At 37.2% G+C, this 13,188-nt stretch overlaps 1 pseudogene and 1 gene segment (V, D, J or C); one reads left to right on the plus strand and one right to left on the minus strand.

Moving 5' to 3' along the window:
• Positions 1-3,030: 3,030 nt before the first annotated feature.
• LOC122114116 lies at positions 3,031-3,707 on the plus strand. The segment is given in 2 exon segments: positions 3,031-3,117; positions 3,242-3,707. Coding segments are annotated over 2 exon segments (384 nt in total).
• Positions 3,708-9,949: 6,242 nt separating this feature from the next.
• On the minus strand, positions 9,950-12,584 carry LOC122114187 (annotated as a pseudogene).
• Between the last annotated feature and the right edge of the window lie 604 nt (positions 12,585-13,188).

The raw sequence follows: 13,188 nt of genomic DNA on the forward strand, positions 1-13,188 counted from the left end.
CTTTATAACAATGAGATGTACAAGATGCTATATTGAAACCAAACTTTACAACTTCATTGGGGGAGTTGTGGGAAGGGAGTAGTTGGGGAAGTGGAGAGGGAAGGGACAGAAGGGGAAAACCAAAGGAGGAGATACCAATGCTGGATAAGAAATGTACTCAATACCTTACTCATGTATCTGTAACCCCTCTGTACAGTATTTTTACAAAATATATATATATATATAATTTAAAAAGAAATTAAATATATTCTTATTCTGTAGCAGTATAAAAACAGTGGTCAAAAATTGTATGTGTTACTGTTTTGTTTTTTAACATATATAGCTCCCTATGTCATTATATTTTCAAAAAGATCTTAGTTTGAAATCACTGAGGTTCCCTTAACCAGACATGTGAATTCAATCTTTAGTCTTAGTCACTGTACATACCATGTTTATGAACTTGTGAAGAAATGGCTGTAGATGAATGATCTCAAGACACAAAAATTCCAAACAAAAGAATACTTTAATGGTCATGATGGCCATAATGGTTCACACCTATAGTTCAACCTCTAGAGAATGGTAGGAATATGGTTCCAGTTAAGTCAGAACAAAGTAGTCAGACCACATCCCAATAATCAAGCCACCAAGGAACAGGGTTTTAGTTCAGTCTTAAATTTTGTGTTCTTATTGCTCGTGGTGAACACATACTAATCATGTGGATGAATGTCTCTCAGATTAGATTTGTGCCTTTTTCCCCTCAGAGTTCTTTCAGTAATGGATATATGTGAGCAAAGTCTAGAAGTGTTGCTATGTTCTATAAGGACATCATTACTGATGATCTTTATTTCAATTCTAGATTAAGGGGTTGGCTATTGGATTTCTCTGCTATATAGTTGTTCTTTTTCCTTTGAAATTGTGAGGATTTGTGGAGAAATATATAGTGGTTTATGGATATCACATCCCTAGTGAAAATATCACTACTAATCCAAGGACTTACAATTTATTTCATGGAATACTTTGGTATTTATTCAATATTCAAAAACGCTCAAATCGGCGAGTGGGCATTCTTGTTAGCTGATTTCTCTCCACTCTTTCCTGTACATCATCCAATATGAATTTGTAGTTTGTGACAAAAAATGATCCAAACTCATCTTCCTCTTTTTCTATTTTTGAGAAAGAAATAAACTGTTGTGCAAAGGTCACTGGTTTTATTTATGAGAGAATAAATGAGGTCAATTAATGAAGGTGCTATCTGTTATTAAAATGAAAGCATCATTACTTCTAGATTAGAAAAAATTATCCACTTGTGCATCTATTCATCAATATGTATATATATATTTACATGTACACATTCATATATACATATGTATACATCATACATATGTAAATTTATGGTAATTACTTCACTCACATCAAAAAATTAGGTTATTATTAAATGAATTCTTAGAAAAATTTTCTGATTTTCTTTTTTCCAGAAAATATTCAGTATAAAAATCTTTGAAATATGTCACTAACATTAGATGAAATTTTCATTTAATTAGCTTACTTTTTTTACCTCAAGAACATTGGCTCTAATTTTCCCTCATTAATTTAGTCATATGATCAACAACTCTTCTGGGTGATATGAAACTCTTGGTGTTACTGCCACTTATATGATCAGATCATACACACCCTGCCCCCAACCCCAGATTTGTTCAGATATTCCTCAGAATGTGATAACATGGATAAGATGAGCCAACTTTGTATCCCATGCAATAGTGACTTCCTGAGCCCTGACATCTGTACAGGAAAATCGAACACATATGGATGTCCTCTTGGATCACTCCATCTCAGCACCTACAATGGAGTAAAAAATGATGTTTCTCCCTTGCACAGAAAATCAGTTCTCCCATGTTGCCTTATCCTAATATGGATGACATTTCCATGTTCTATTGATTTCAAGATTCTGTTCAGAGATTTCAACATACTCACTTTGCATGGGCCCAATACCTTTTACCCAGGTGTGCAGCACAGTGTTCTCTTAGGATCTAGAAGAGTCCACTGAACAGGAGACATATGTAGGTTTAGGCCACAAAATAGGCTTCAAGATAACCTAAGTTTATCCTTCTTTTTTTTTTTTTTTTTTGGGTCCGGTCATGGGGCCTAAACTCTTGGCCTGGGCGCTGCCCCTCAGCTCTTCAGCTCAAGGCTAGCGCTCTACTACTTGAGCCACAGTGCCACTTCCGGCTTTTTTCTTTTTGCTTATGTGGTGCTGAGGAATCGAACCCAGGGCCTCAGGCATGCAAGGCAAGCTCTCTACCACTCAGCTACCTTCCCAGACCGAGTTTATCCTCCCTTTTAAGGAGAATTTATCTCTGCTTCTGAACATAGTAGTTGTGGTGAAGATGATTAAAAGCCAGAAGGAATAATATGAGAACCTTCAGAATGGACATATAAAATGATACAAAATTCTAGGTCAGTAAAAATTGTAAAGGCTGTTCAGACATGAAGGGAGAAAGGCTCTGAAAGGACGCGCTTGTACGGATCACCTGGGACAAAATCTCAGAGATGAAGGAGATAATAAGGCTCAACAGCACAGTACAGAAGTCCAGGCATTTTCTTATCAACACAACAGCTACACTTATTCATTACAGGACAACAGTGCTGATAAATTGACACATACAGATTATCAGTGAATCAGAGCTACTGTAAAAGTTTCTGTCCTGCATAATAACAAAGAAATGCCAAATTTGTGTTCTGCAAAATTTGTTTATAAATTTCTGGCACTAACACTCCAGTGAACAAGTCTTGACTCAGTTAAAGAAATAAGATGGAAAAAAAGCTTTGATCCTCAAAGTTACCATTGTTGTGTGCACATCACAGGAAAGCAACTTGGAGATTCTCTTCTGTGTTTAAAACTTACTCTGTTGCCCGACCTAGTTCCCTTGAGACTCAGAATGCAGAGTTGCTGAGATGAGGCAGCTGGACAGCTGTGTATAACTCTGCTGCTGATTTGCATGCACCAACAGCACAGCCCAGTGTGCTCAGGACTTCTTCATAGGCTGCTCACATTAGGCAGTAGTCAGACCACGTCAGCACACAGCATGGACATGAGGACCCTTGCTCAGCTCCTGGGGATCCTGCTGCTCTGGCTTGCAGGTAAAGTAGGACAATGCTAGGGATTAACACAGCTCAGTGTGATCCAGGATGTTTACTCTTCAGGGATGCCTTCTTATAACTTGATAATTAGTGTGGATATTTGTTTTCATGTTTCTGCTTCCAGGTGCCAAGTGTGATATCCAGATGACCCAGTCTCCATCTTCACTGTCTGTGTCTCTAGGAGACACTGCCACCATCACTTGCAGGGCCAGTGAGGACATTGAGTATTATTTAGCCTGGTACCAGCAGCAACCAGGGAAAGCTCCTAAACCCTTGATCTACGGTGCAGATATTTTGGAGTCCGGAGTTCCATCAAGGTTCAGTGGGACAGAGTTCACTCTCAGGATCAGTGGCTTGGAGCCTGAAGATGTTGCCACTTATTACTGTCAACAGCATAGCAGTTTCCCTCCCACAGTGATACAAGCCATAACAAAAACCTCCCAGGGAAGCTGAAGTGTGAGTCTGGGCTGCCCCAGCTGCTCCTCCTGCTGCCTCCACCTGCTCAGAATGTTGTCAGAAAAGGCCAGTTAATACTTGGAGAGTCTGAATTGTATCAGTTGATATTTATGCAATAATAAAATAAATAACGGTATTTAAGCAGGAATTGCCTTTAATACAAAGAATGGATTCATTGCTTCAGATTTTATTCCCTTATTTTCTGATAGCCTATTTTTTTTATTAATGTACATATCTGTAATCATTAATGGGATTCTGGGTTTCTCAGTATATGTGTATTATGTGCATTGATCATAGTCTTCCATCTTTCTTCTGTGTTCAACCTCCTGCACTCTGATCCTGTGCCCTTGTCAGCCCCATAGTATCACTATTGCATTTTATTTTTTAAAATTTTGCTTGAGTGAGAAGGAGTATAGACAATGCTCTTTGTCTTTACTATTTTTGTTAACAAGGTATTCTCTACTTCTATCCATCATGCTGCAGACTATATGATTCTTTATGCATGTTGTATGTATATATATATATGTATAAATACATATATATGTATTTCATACATATATATACATATATATGTACATATATACATATATATGTATTTCATGGGGCTTGAACTCTGGACACTAGACACTGTCCCTGACATTTTCATGTCATGGCTAGCGCTCACCACTTGAGCCACAGTGCCACTTCTGGTTTTCTTGTGGTTAATTGGAGATAAGATTCTCATGGACTTTTCTGCCCCAGCTGGCTTTGAACTGTGATCCTCAGATTTAAGCCTCCTGAGTAGCTAGGATTACAAGCCTGAGTTAGTGGTGTCCAGCTGTTTCATTTTAAAAGACAATGTTATGTAAATGTTTTTTCTACTCATGTGTCTTGTGTTTTAGTTCATCCAGACATGAATGTAAATAAACAATATTCAGACTTTTTAGGCACAAATTTAATTGTGTGGGAGCTCAGTTTTGAAGTTAGGCTCCTTCAATTCTTCTGCTTGATTTAGCAATAGTAAGTCCTGATCTTCAACTGATAGTCAGCAGATCACTTCCACCCTTCATCTCACATTGCTCCACACAAATCACAAAACAACTCTTGTGTGGACTGTCTGTTCACATATTCAGAATCCATCCACCTTCCTCAAAGCAGCAGGGTTGGACGCCTGTGGATCTGGGGAATGGATGACCTGTCATGGAATGATGGTCAAGAGGATAGATTTGAGGAAGAGAGCCACAGAGCCTATAAAATTTAAGCTCTGAATTTTTAGTTTAAAACTTTTGTGGTCATGAGGGTAATAAAGATTGAAAAAGATGATTCTGTTTTAATTATATCTTTATTATCTTTAAGTAATAAGATAAGAAATTACCATTCAACAAGTCAGATTTGAGTAAAATAATATCATTCTCTCCTGTCCCTCCAAGGACAGTTGATATTTTTAAATTCTATTTTATTGTCAAGATAATGTACAATGGGGATACAGTTACATATGTAAATTAGTAAGTACATTTCTTGTCGAACATTGTTACTCTCTTTCCCATTTTCCTCCCACTTTCCCTTCCTCATTATGTCCCACCAAGATGTAAGGTTCATTTCCAACATATTGTTTTGTGAGTATTGCTCTTGCATTATCTCTTTTTTCTTTTTTTTTCTGGTTTTCCCTTACGGTTTATCCCCTGTTGTCACTGTATTTTATTTTGGTGCCCTGTGTACTATATATACATTTATCTGAATTAGGGAAGGGAAGGGGAACAACAAAATGATGAAACAAAGTTGATTCTTGAATTGTCCTTTCTCTCAGAATGTCTGAAGGAGAGCTATGCCAGAGATCTAATTTCTGGTGAACAAAGGAATTTATCAAAGTGGCAATTTATACTTACTGGATTATCAACATGGGACTGTTTGGCATGAAACTCTGATTATTGTTGTTACACTCTGTGGGCCTAATTGAAATAGAGGATGGGAACTTGAACCAAGACACTGTCCTTTACATAGAGTCCTTTTTGATCCATCAGTTCTCTTTTGACTTTCTGGTGTTCTTAGATTCCTGGCAGCACTTTTCATCTCTGCCCTCACTCTCTTCCTCTCTGTGTCTCTGAACTCAGGGTAATAACCCAGGTCATGTGATGCTGATTTTTGTCTTACATTTGTGTCATTGTTCTGAAATAGATCTGAACTAGTGTGGGGTTTTAGGGTTATCCTAAGTCTAGTTCCATTCACAGGGCCAGGTTGCTTGTTTGGAGGAAGTAGAAGGTTCATCATAAGAGATAACCATAGAACTACAGTAGGCACAACATAAAGTTTATATTTAGGTATTAAATTATATGTGTATATTCTTTGTCTACAAGTTGTATAATTAAAAGAATCACAGGAAGTAGGTGTAATCTAGGTCCATGATATAACTAACTACATGGAAGAATCCATCAGGGAAAGTCTCTCTCTGGATGTGTGTACCAAACATACATACTTCGTCTCATTCAATTTTATTTAAGTCTACACAGCAAGATTTGCTGTGCATTTCATCCTGACAGGAGTATGGGAAAATGCTTCTGGGGTCACATAGAACCCAATCACATAACTAGTTTATATCTAATTGTGACTACAAAAACACCCCTCTGTGTAGTATTTTCACAATAAAAAAGCACCATGCCTCACTCGTTCCTGAATATTGTGTTTCATTAGACACAGCTGCTCTTCATAGAGGGATCAATACTGTAAAAACAGGAAGTTAAGAGATCACTTGAAATTGTAAAATCTGTTGTTCACTTCTCATTAAGATGATATTTTGATAGTATGCAATTATGAATTGAAAAGAAATTTTCCTCAAAATACATTGTTTCTCCAATTTCCAGATTTCAAGTGGAAAAGTCACATTTGAGTTGAATGTTTTCATCTTTGATTTTCAAACTTCTGCTATGTACACTGCATCATTGCTTAATGGAAAATTTTTCCTAAATTTTATAATGATATGCTAGTTCAGACAAATCTCTAACAATTTTACTGAGCACTAAAAGGGATTTCTCAATCCACATGTGGAGTCTCTAAGCATATGACAAAGGCAAAACCCTATACTATTATCCTTGCTAATTATTTCTTAATTCTGAATTGTTTATATGTAGAAATAGTGACATCATTTAGTAGCTATAGAATTCCTAACAGAAACGAAGACGCAACTTTCTATGATCAATTTTTATTACTCCTTTGGTAACATTTTTGATTTTATGATTATTTGGTTGTCTTGAGACACAGAAATTCCCCACACCTCTTGCACTTCACAAATGAGTTGCAGATGAGTCTCCATGTGTTCACCATTCAAGAGATGGAACAAGGTTAGAGCCGACTTCCAGATGTTGAATGTCATTGCCATGTAGTGTCTATTATATAAATATAGCACAATTAATCTGCTCTTGGTTATGCTGTTTTAGCTATGGATCTTATATAGAAAAAAGCTGTGATGGGAACAATTATTTTCATTGGCTTTTTGGAGCTCAGTTCAGGCACAGGATTCTATCTTTTTTTTAATTCTATTTTTAAAATGTTTCTTTTGGTATTTTAGTTTACAATTCTGAACAACATGCATTTAGTGATATTTATTTAATAATTCATCAACATGTTTAGATATTAGATATCTAATATATAAATTTTCTAAACATGACAGAGATTTAGTGGTACAAAAACCTGCAAAAATCCACAGACACACACATCCAATGAAGACTTCCCCTGCTGGATTCTTCCATGTAGGCTTAGTTATACTATGGATCTAGACTATACCTACTTCCTGTCATGCTTTTTATTATCAACGTGTACACAAAGAACATATAATATATAATACATAATATAATACTTAAATATAAGCTTTACTGTGTTGTGCCTACTGTAGTTCTATGGGCACAAATACAGAGTGTCAGATATCTCTTACTTATGGGCATTCAGCAGTCTACTTCCATGTAAAGTATTCAGACATTTCTGCCACTAGAATGAAGGAGTTAGAAAGTTTCTTGTTTCTTTTTTCTTTTTGCTTATGTGGTGCTGAGGAATCGAACCCAGGGCCTCAGGCATGCAAGGCAAGTGCTCTACCACTGAGCCACAAAGGAGGAGGCTACAATGCTTGATAAGAAATGTACTCATTATCTTGCCCATCTAATTGTAACCATTCTTTACAGTATTTTCACAATAAAAAATAAATAAAAATTAAAAAAAGAAAGTTCCTTGTTTCATTGTTTTTTGATTTTTTTCCCCACTGAGAAATTACAAGCTTTGGAATAAGAAAACTATTATATGTTCTTTTTATTTATTTTCAAATAATTATAAATGTCCATAAAGTTGTGAAGAAAATTACTAGGAGGTTTTTTGCATCCATCCCCCAGACTATCCCAGTACCAACATCTTTGTATAACTGTGCTGCATTATTTAAACCAGGAAATTGACATTGGTTCAATCCATATAGATACTACAGTAGTCACTTGCACACTTTGGTGTTTGTTCATGTGCAGATGTGTGTGCATTGGGTTTGCTTATCACATGAGCAGCCCACATGTAAGTGTGAATGTTGAGAATATATAGGTACCCCATATTTGGGTTTCTCTGTTGTCAACACCATCATGGAGGAACTGTTCCCTACCAATGCCACAGACTCCTGGGGCTGTCCATGAGCCACAGAATTCCCTTTTTCCAATCCCTCAGCCCTGGCCAACACTTCATAAAAAGAAAATATATAAAAGTCCTGTTTTAAGATTGGCTGTATTATTCAGTATAGCTTTCTTATGGTTCATCCAGACAATGTATATGATAGTTTAGCTCCTGTTTATATTGAATAGAATGCCTTGGTTGAAGAAACACATATTCTTTTATTTTTTTATCAGTTAATAGTTGGGAAGATTCTTAGTTTTACTACTGATAAGGATTCTAAGACTATTTCTTTAAAAGTTTCTATGTGAAAATTAAATGCATTACTCTGGGATAAATGCCCCACCATTTTTTTTGGAAATGTATTTTAATAGAGCTTTCAAGTTTAGAAAGCACTGTCCAATTTCATATTTTTTATTGTCATCATGATGTACAGAGGGGTTATAGTTACATAAACAAGGTAATAATTACACTTTTTGTCAAACTTGTTACCCGATTTCAAGGTCATTTTAACATTGCTGTAGCATTTTAAATTCCATTCAGCAATGGATGACTATTCAGCTCCCCACCATGTTTAGCATAGTTCCTGTTATCTTTATCCTTTTTCATTTTATTTCCTCTCGAAAGTTTATGTAGCTTTTCTTCTGATGATATAGAAACTTGTGCCAGACCTCATTCAGGTTCATGGCCCAGACCATAAACACTTTCCTTCTGAACTGCACTTCCTTCTCCCAGGAAGATCCATAGGAAAGTCTTCCAGTATCCTCCTTCCCATGAGTCCGCAGCCTCATCTGTCAGGCAGAAACTCACAACCCATGAAGTGTAAGCCTGCCCATAGCTCTGGTTTGAGATCATTATTCCAAATTCTATCATGGATTCTGGTGCCTGAGTCTGTGTGGACTGGAAATTCACAAGCCACATGGCCACATTTGCTGAAGCCAGCCCTGGAGCAGATACATCATGAAAATTTCAGGGGTTATCCTTAGAATCTGGCTTCTTTCAACCCTACTTGTGTCAATGCTTTTGTGACCTCTCTTTGTCAATCTATTAATGTGTCCCCTAAGTTTACCAAGTGGCTTTCACACCTACACAGCACCCAGCTTCCTTCACCTTGTTTTATTTAGTACCAGTTTTGTCTATCCTGCAGTTCACATGATAAAGGAAGAATAAAACAATGATTTTATAGTAACTTGAGGAAATACAAAGGAGAAATAATATAAATTTGTACCTTGTTTTAGAATGATTGGACATTTTTTTCTATTTTTTATTCAGAGTTTAGATGGTCAAAGCACCCTTGGCTTGTGGCCCAGTTAAATAAATACACACATAGAAAAAAGTATGAAAAATGCAAATAAATAAAATACATTTAGAACACTTATGAGACTGTATAACAAGTACATATAAAATAGTGACCCATATAACTTCAGTATTTCCAAGGGTAATATGAAAAGGGTCTTCCATGTACCATACATATATAGAGCCATAAATTCATATTTAATAATCTAATATGTATTTTATACATGGAAATGTTTCTGGAGGGAGAGGGGTTGGATAGAGTAGGGCAGAGTAGAAAGATAAAAGAGTGACATTATTCAAGATGAATTGTATTTATAAACTGACATGTTTAATGGTAACAGTTTTTTTTGCACAACTACAGAGAGATAATAAAAGTACAACTGAAAATAAGAAATGTGTATGAAGTTCTAAATTTCTTCTTTTCATGGGCACAGAACCTGGCATTTATTACAGGGGGAGTTAGGGATGCTCATTCAGTCCAGCGGTGGCCGCAGTGCACACGTTGTACAGGCGCATGGCATCCTCAGCCCGGGCACTGTGTGACTGGAAGAACACTGCCTCCTTGTGGCCACACTTCTGGCATGGGTGGTCTTCGGTCCACGGCAAAGTGGGGTCCTGGGACACGTCAGCGATGATCTGGGTCAGCTAGTGCACTTCGTGCTTGATTTTGTGGACATTAGATGTAGCTGTTGTCTGCTTCCTGCTGGTAGTCACAGTTCCGGCACGCACACAGCAGGATGCGGTTCTGCTTTTCTTCCTTGGGGTACAGCATGTTGTTGCATTCCTGGCAGAAGCGAATGCCTACAGAGCCCGGCTCGTAGTACCATCGGGTTCTATAGTTACACACTGACGCCCAGCCTCCCCAGCTTGCGCAGACTGAAGCTCTAAATTTCTTCACTCTCCTCTCTGTCTTTCTGTTTCTTTGAAGGTTATATTTGAATAAGATTGAATCTTTTAAGGCTTCTAATCGAGATTAGAAGTGATCTCATTAGTGTTGGGAAATGTACTTCCAGAAGAGACTGTGATGAGAGGAGTTCACAGCTGATGACCCAGTGAAGTCGTGGTCCAACTCACTGAATATATACAGGAAGGCACTTTGCATAGCAAGAGTTTCAGTCAAACTCAGTCAATGTAAAATGAAGTATTTATAGCATATATAAGGAACACTTCTCCAACAAAACTCCTTCTTGACACGTAGGAAGCAACACAACTAAATATAGATGCAATATTATTTTCTTTTCTACTCAGCATTTGTCCAGAAATCAGAATCATCAGCAGAATCCCTGAGAACATGCTACAAATTCAAAATGACAAAATCACCTCAGATCTACTGAATATATGCCAGCAAGTTAACAATGATCCATGTTAGGTTTAGGAATTGTATTCAGATTAGTAACAGTACTACAGATATGATTTTTACTCCTCAACACATTTAAAAGCATTTTCATTTAAACCATAGTTCTCAGAATTTCTTTGTTTCTCTATCTCAGTCTCTGTCTTTCTCTGTCTCTGTCTTTGTGTCTCTCTCTTACACATGCAGATAAATGCACATACACACACACACACACACACACACACACACACACACACACACACAGAGCCCTGCACCAGTCCTTTATTATAACAGAGGAATTGACCTAAGCTCTGAATGAAGAAGAGTTTTGTACTCAGGCAAGGCCAGTTCTGTCTATGTCACAATAATATTCATAAATAGAAAACCAGATGCAAGTTGAGATGGGCAAGCACATGGCTGTCTTCACTTTATAACAAGTGAATATAATGTGACTCATTTCATGAGAACAGTTTTAATACTCTCAAGGAATGGACAGCCAATGGTCTAATAATTTCCCACAAGGCACCTCTTTGCAGGGCTAAATTGGGTACATTGTGGCATCAGCACAAGCCTTCTTCTCTATTTGCTCCTAATTGCCAGGTGATGTTCTCCCTTACAACAAGTCCAGAATCTTTGGAGACAGGAACTGGAGACTGAAATCTCTGAGACAAATAAGCAGAAACAGGTTGTTTTGGATTGAGACTGAAGACCTTTAAAGATTGTATGTTAGCAACAATGAAATGTGCAAGTCGTTATGTCGAAAAACGAACTTAACAACTTTGGTGGGGAGTGGGGGGAGGATGGGGTGAGGGGAGGGGAGGAGTATGGGAAGGGATGGGAAGGGGAAAGAATGAGGAGACAACAATACTTGATAAGAAATGTACTCATCTTTCCCATGTAATTGTAACTCCTTTGTATGGTATTCTCACAATAAAAAATAAATTAAATAAATTTAAAAATAGATTATATGTTAGTTTAAAATAAGCACAATTATATATATATGTATATATATACACACACTCATCATGTGTATATGTATATAATTATATACAAGTATTTACACTAGGGCATTTCAAGTCAACATGTCAGTATGTGAGTGCAGTACATCTTCATCAATTTCACATTTCCATTACTCCAAAGAGAAAATTTTAAAGAATTATTAGATTAATTTGCTATAGAAATATAGTGTGGAAGAATGACAGGATATTAGTGGATACAAAAATTGTTACATTGAACATATATTCACACTTTCATGTATAAACATTTCTATCATTTTCCTTTTCCATTATAAAGGCCATCAGGATAATACCTGTAAGAGAAAATTTTGTCCTCCCTGTCAATTCTTTATCCTAAGTCTGAATAGGAAGTTCCCAGGAATCAAGAGTTTCTAACACTCATAGTAAACATCCCTGAACAGATGTGAACTATGGTATCAGATGCATCTTCAGGTAGCTCAACTCTGTGCACTGATTGGTCAACTCCCTTGAGGATTAGTGCTGCTGGTGGTGACACTGTCTTTTTATGGACTAGCTGAATTAGGTTCAGGGGAGATCAGCCTCAAATCTATTCCTTTCCTAGAGACTATGCTAGACATAAACTTAACTATCACTGGGTCTCTGATGCTGAATTAGGGTGGTAGGTGCATATGTCTCTTCAAAACCATACTTCCACCGTGGGTCCTTCTTCCCGGTGCTGCAAGCATCATGGGTTTTTATTGGTTATTACCAAGCGATGTCACTTTTCTCAGAAGAGCAGGTCTTACCCTATCCATCTGGCTATTTGCATATTGCTCCCAAAGGACAGCCTTCCTTTCTAAGTCTGAAATAAAAACTTAGCTCTGAACTTGCCTTGACCTGTCAAGACTCCTCATCTCACTCCTAAACTGAAGTCCTTCTCTCAGCTCCTGTGGCTGTAAATGCTGTGGATCCCTGGTAAGAGCAAGGGGAGATGAGGGATGAGAGTGGGTTGAAGGGTGTGTTCTCAGGGCTCAGTTTCGACCTATGCAAGTGTTAGATGTTCAGTTCTTGTTATCTATGGTGGGGCAATTGAGATTTAGTTCTGGGAAATAGAGAAATATTTCAGAAGGATCTAAAACTTACGCTTTTGTGAAGATTCTTCTTGGTTAGAATAATGTAGTTGACTCCTGGATACTCATTTATATTTAAAAAATACCTTTATTTCTAATATGAAATATATTGTAAGCCAAACCATGAAATATAAACAATAGGTAATATATCAAAATACAAATAAAAAGCATGCTTTTCTATGTTTGTACATAACCTTGCACTTCTGTCTTATTCTAATTTCAGGATCCAGTGGAGATGTTGTGCTGACCCAGACTCCACTTTCCCTGCCTGGCACTCTGGGAGAGCCAG

The sequence above is a fragment of the Dipodomys spectabilis genome, unplaced genomic scaffold (assembly GCF_019054845.1).
Source record: "Dipodomys spectabilis isolate Male_0828 unplaced genomic scaffold, ASM1905484v1 ptg000106l, whole genome shotgun sequence".
NCBI classification, from domain to species: Eukaryota; Metazoa; Chordata; class Mammalia; order Rodentia; family Heteromyidae; genus Dipodomys; species Dipodomys spectabilis.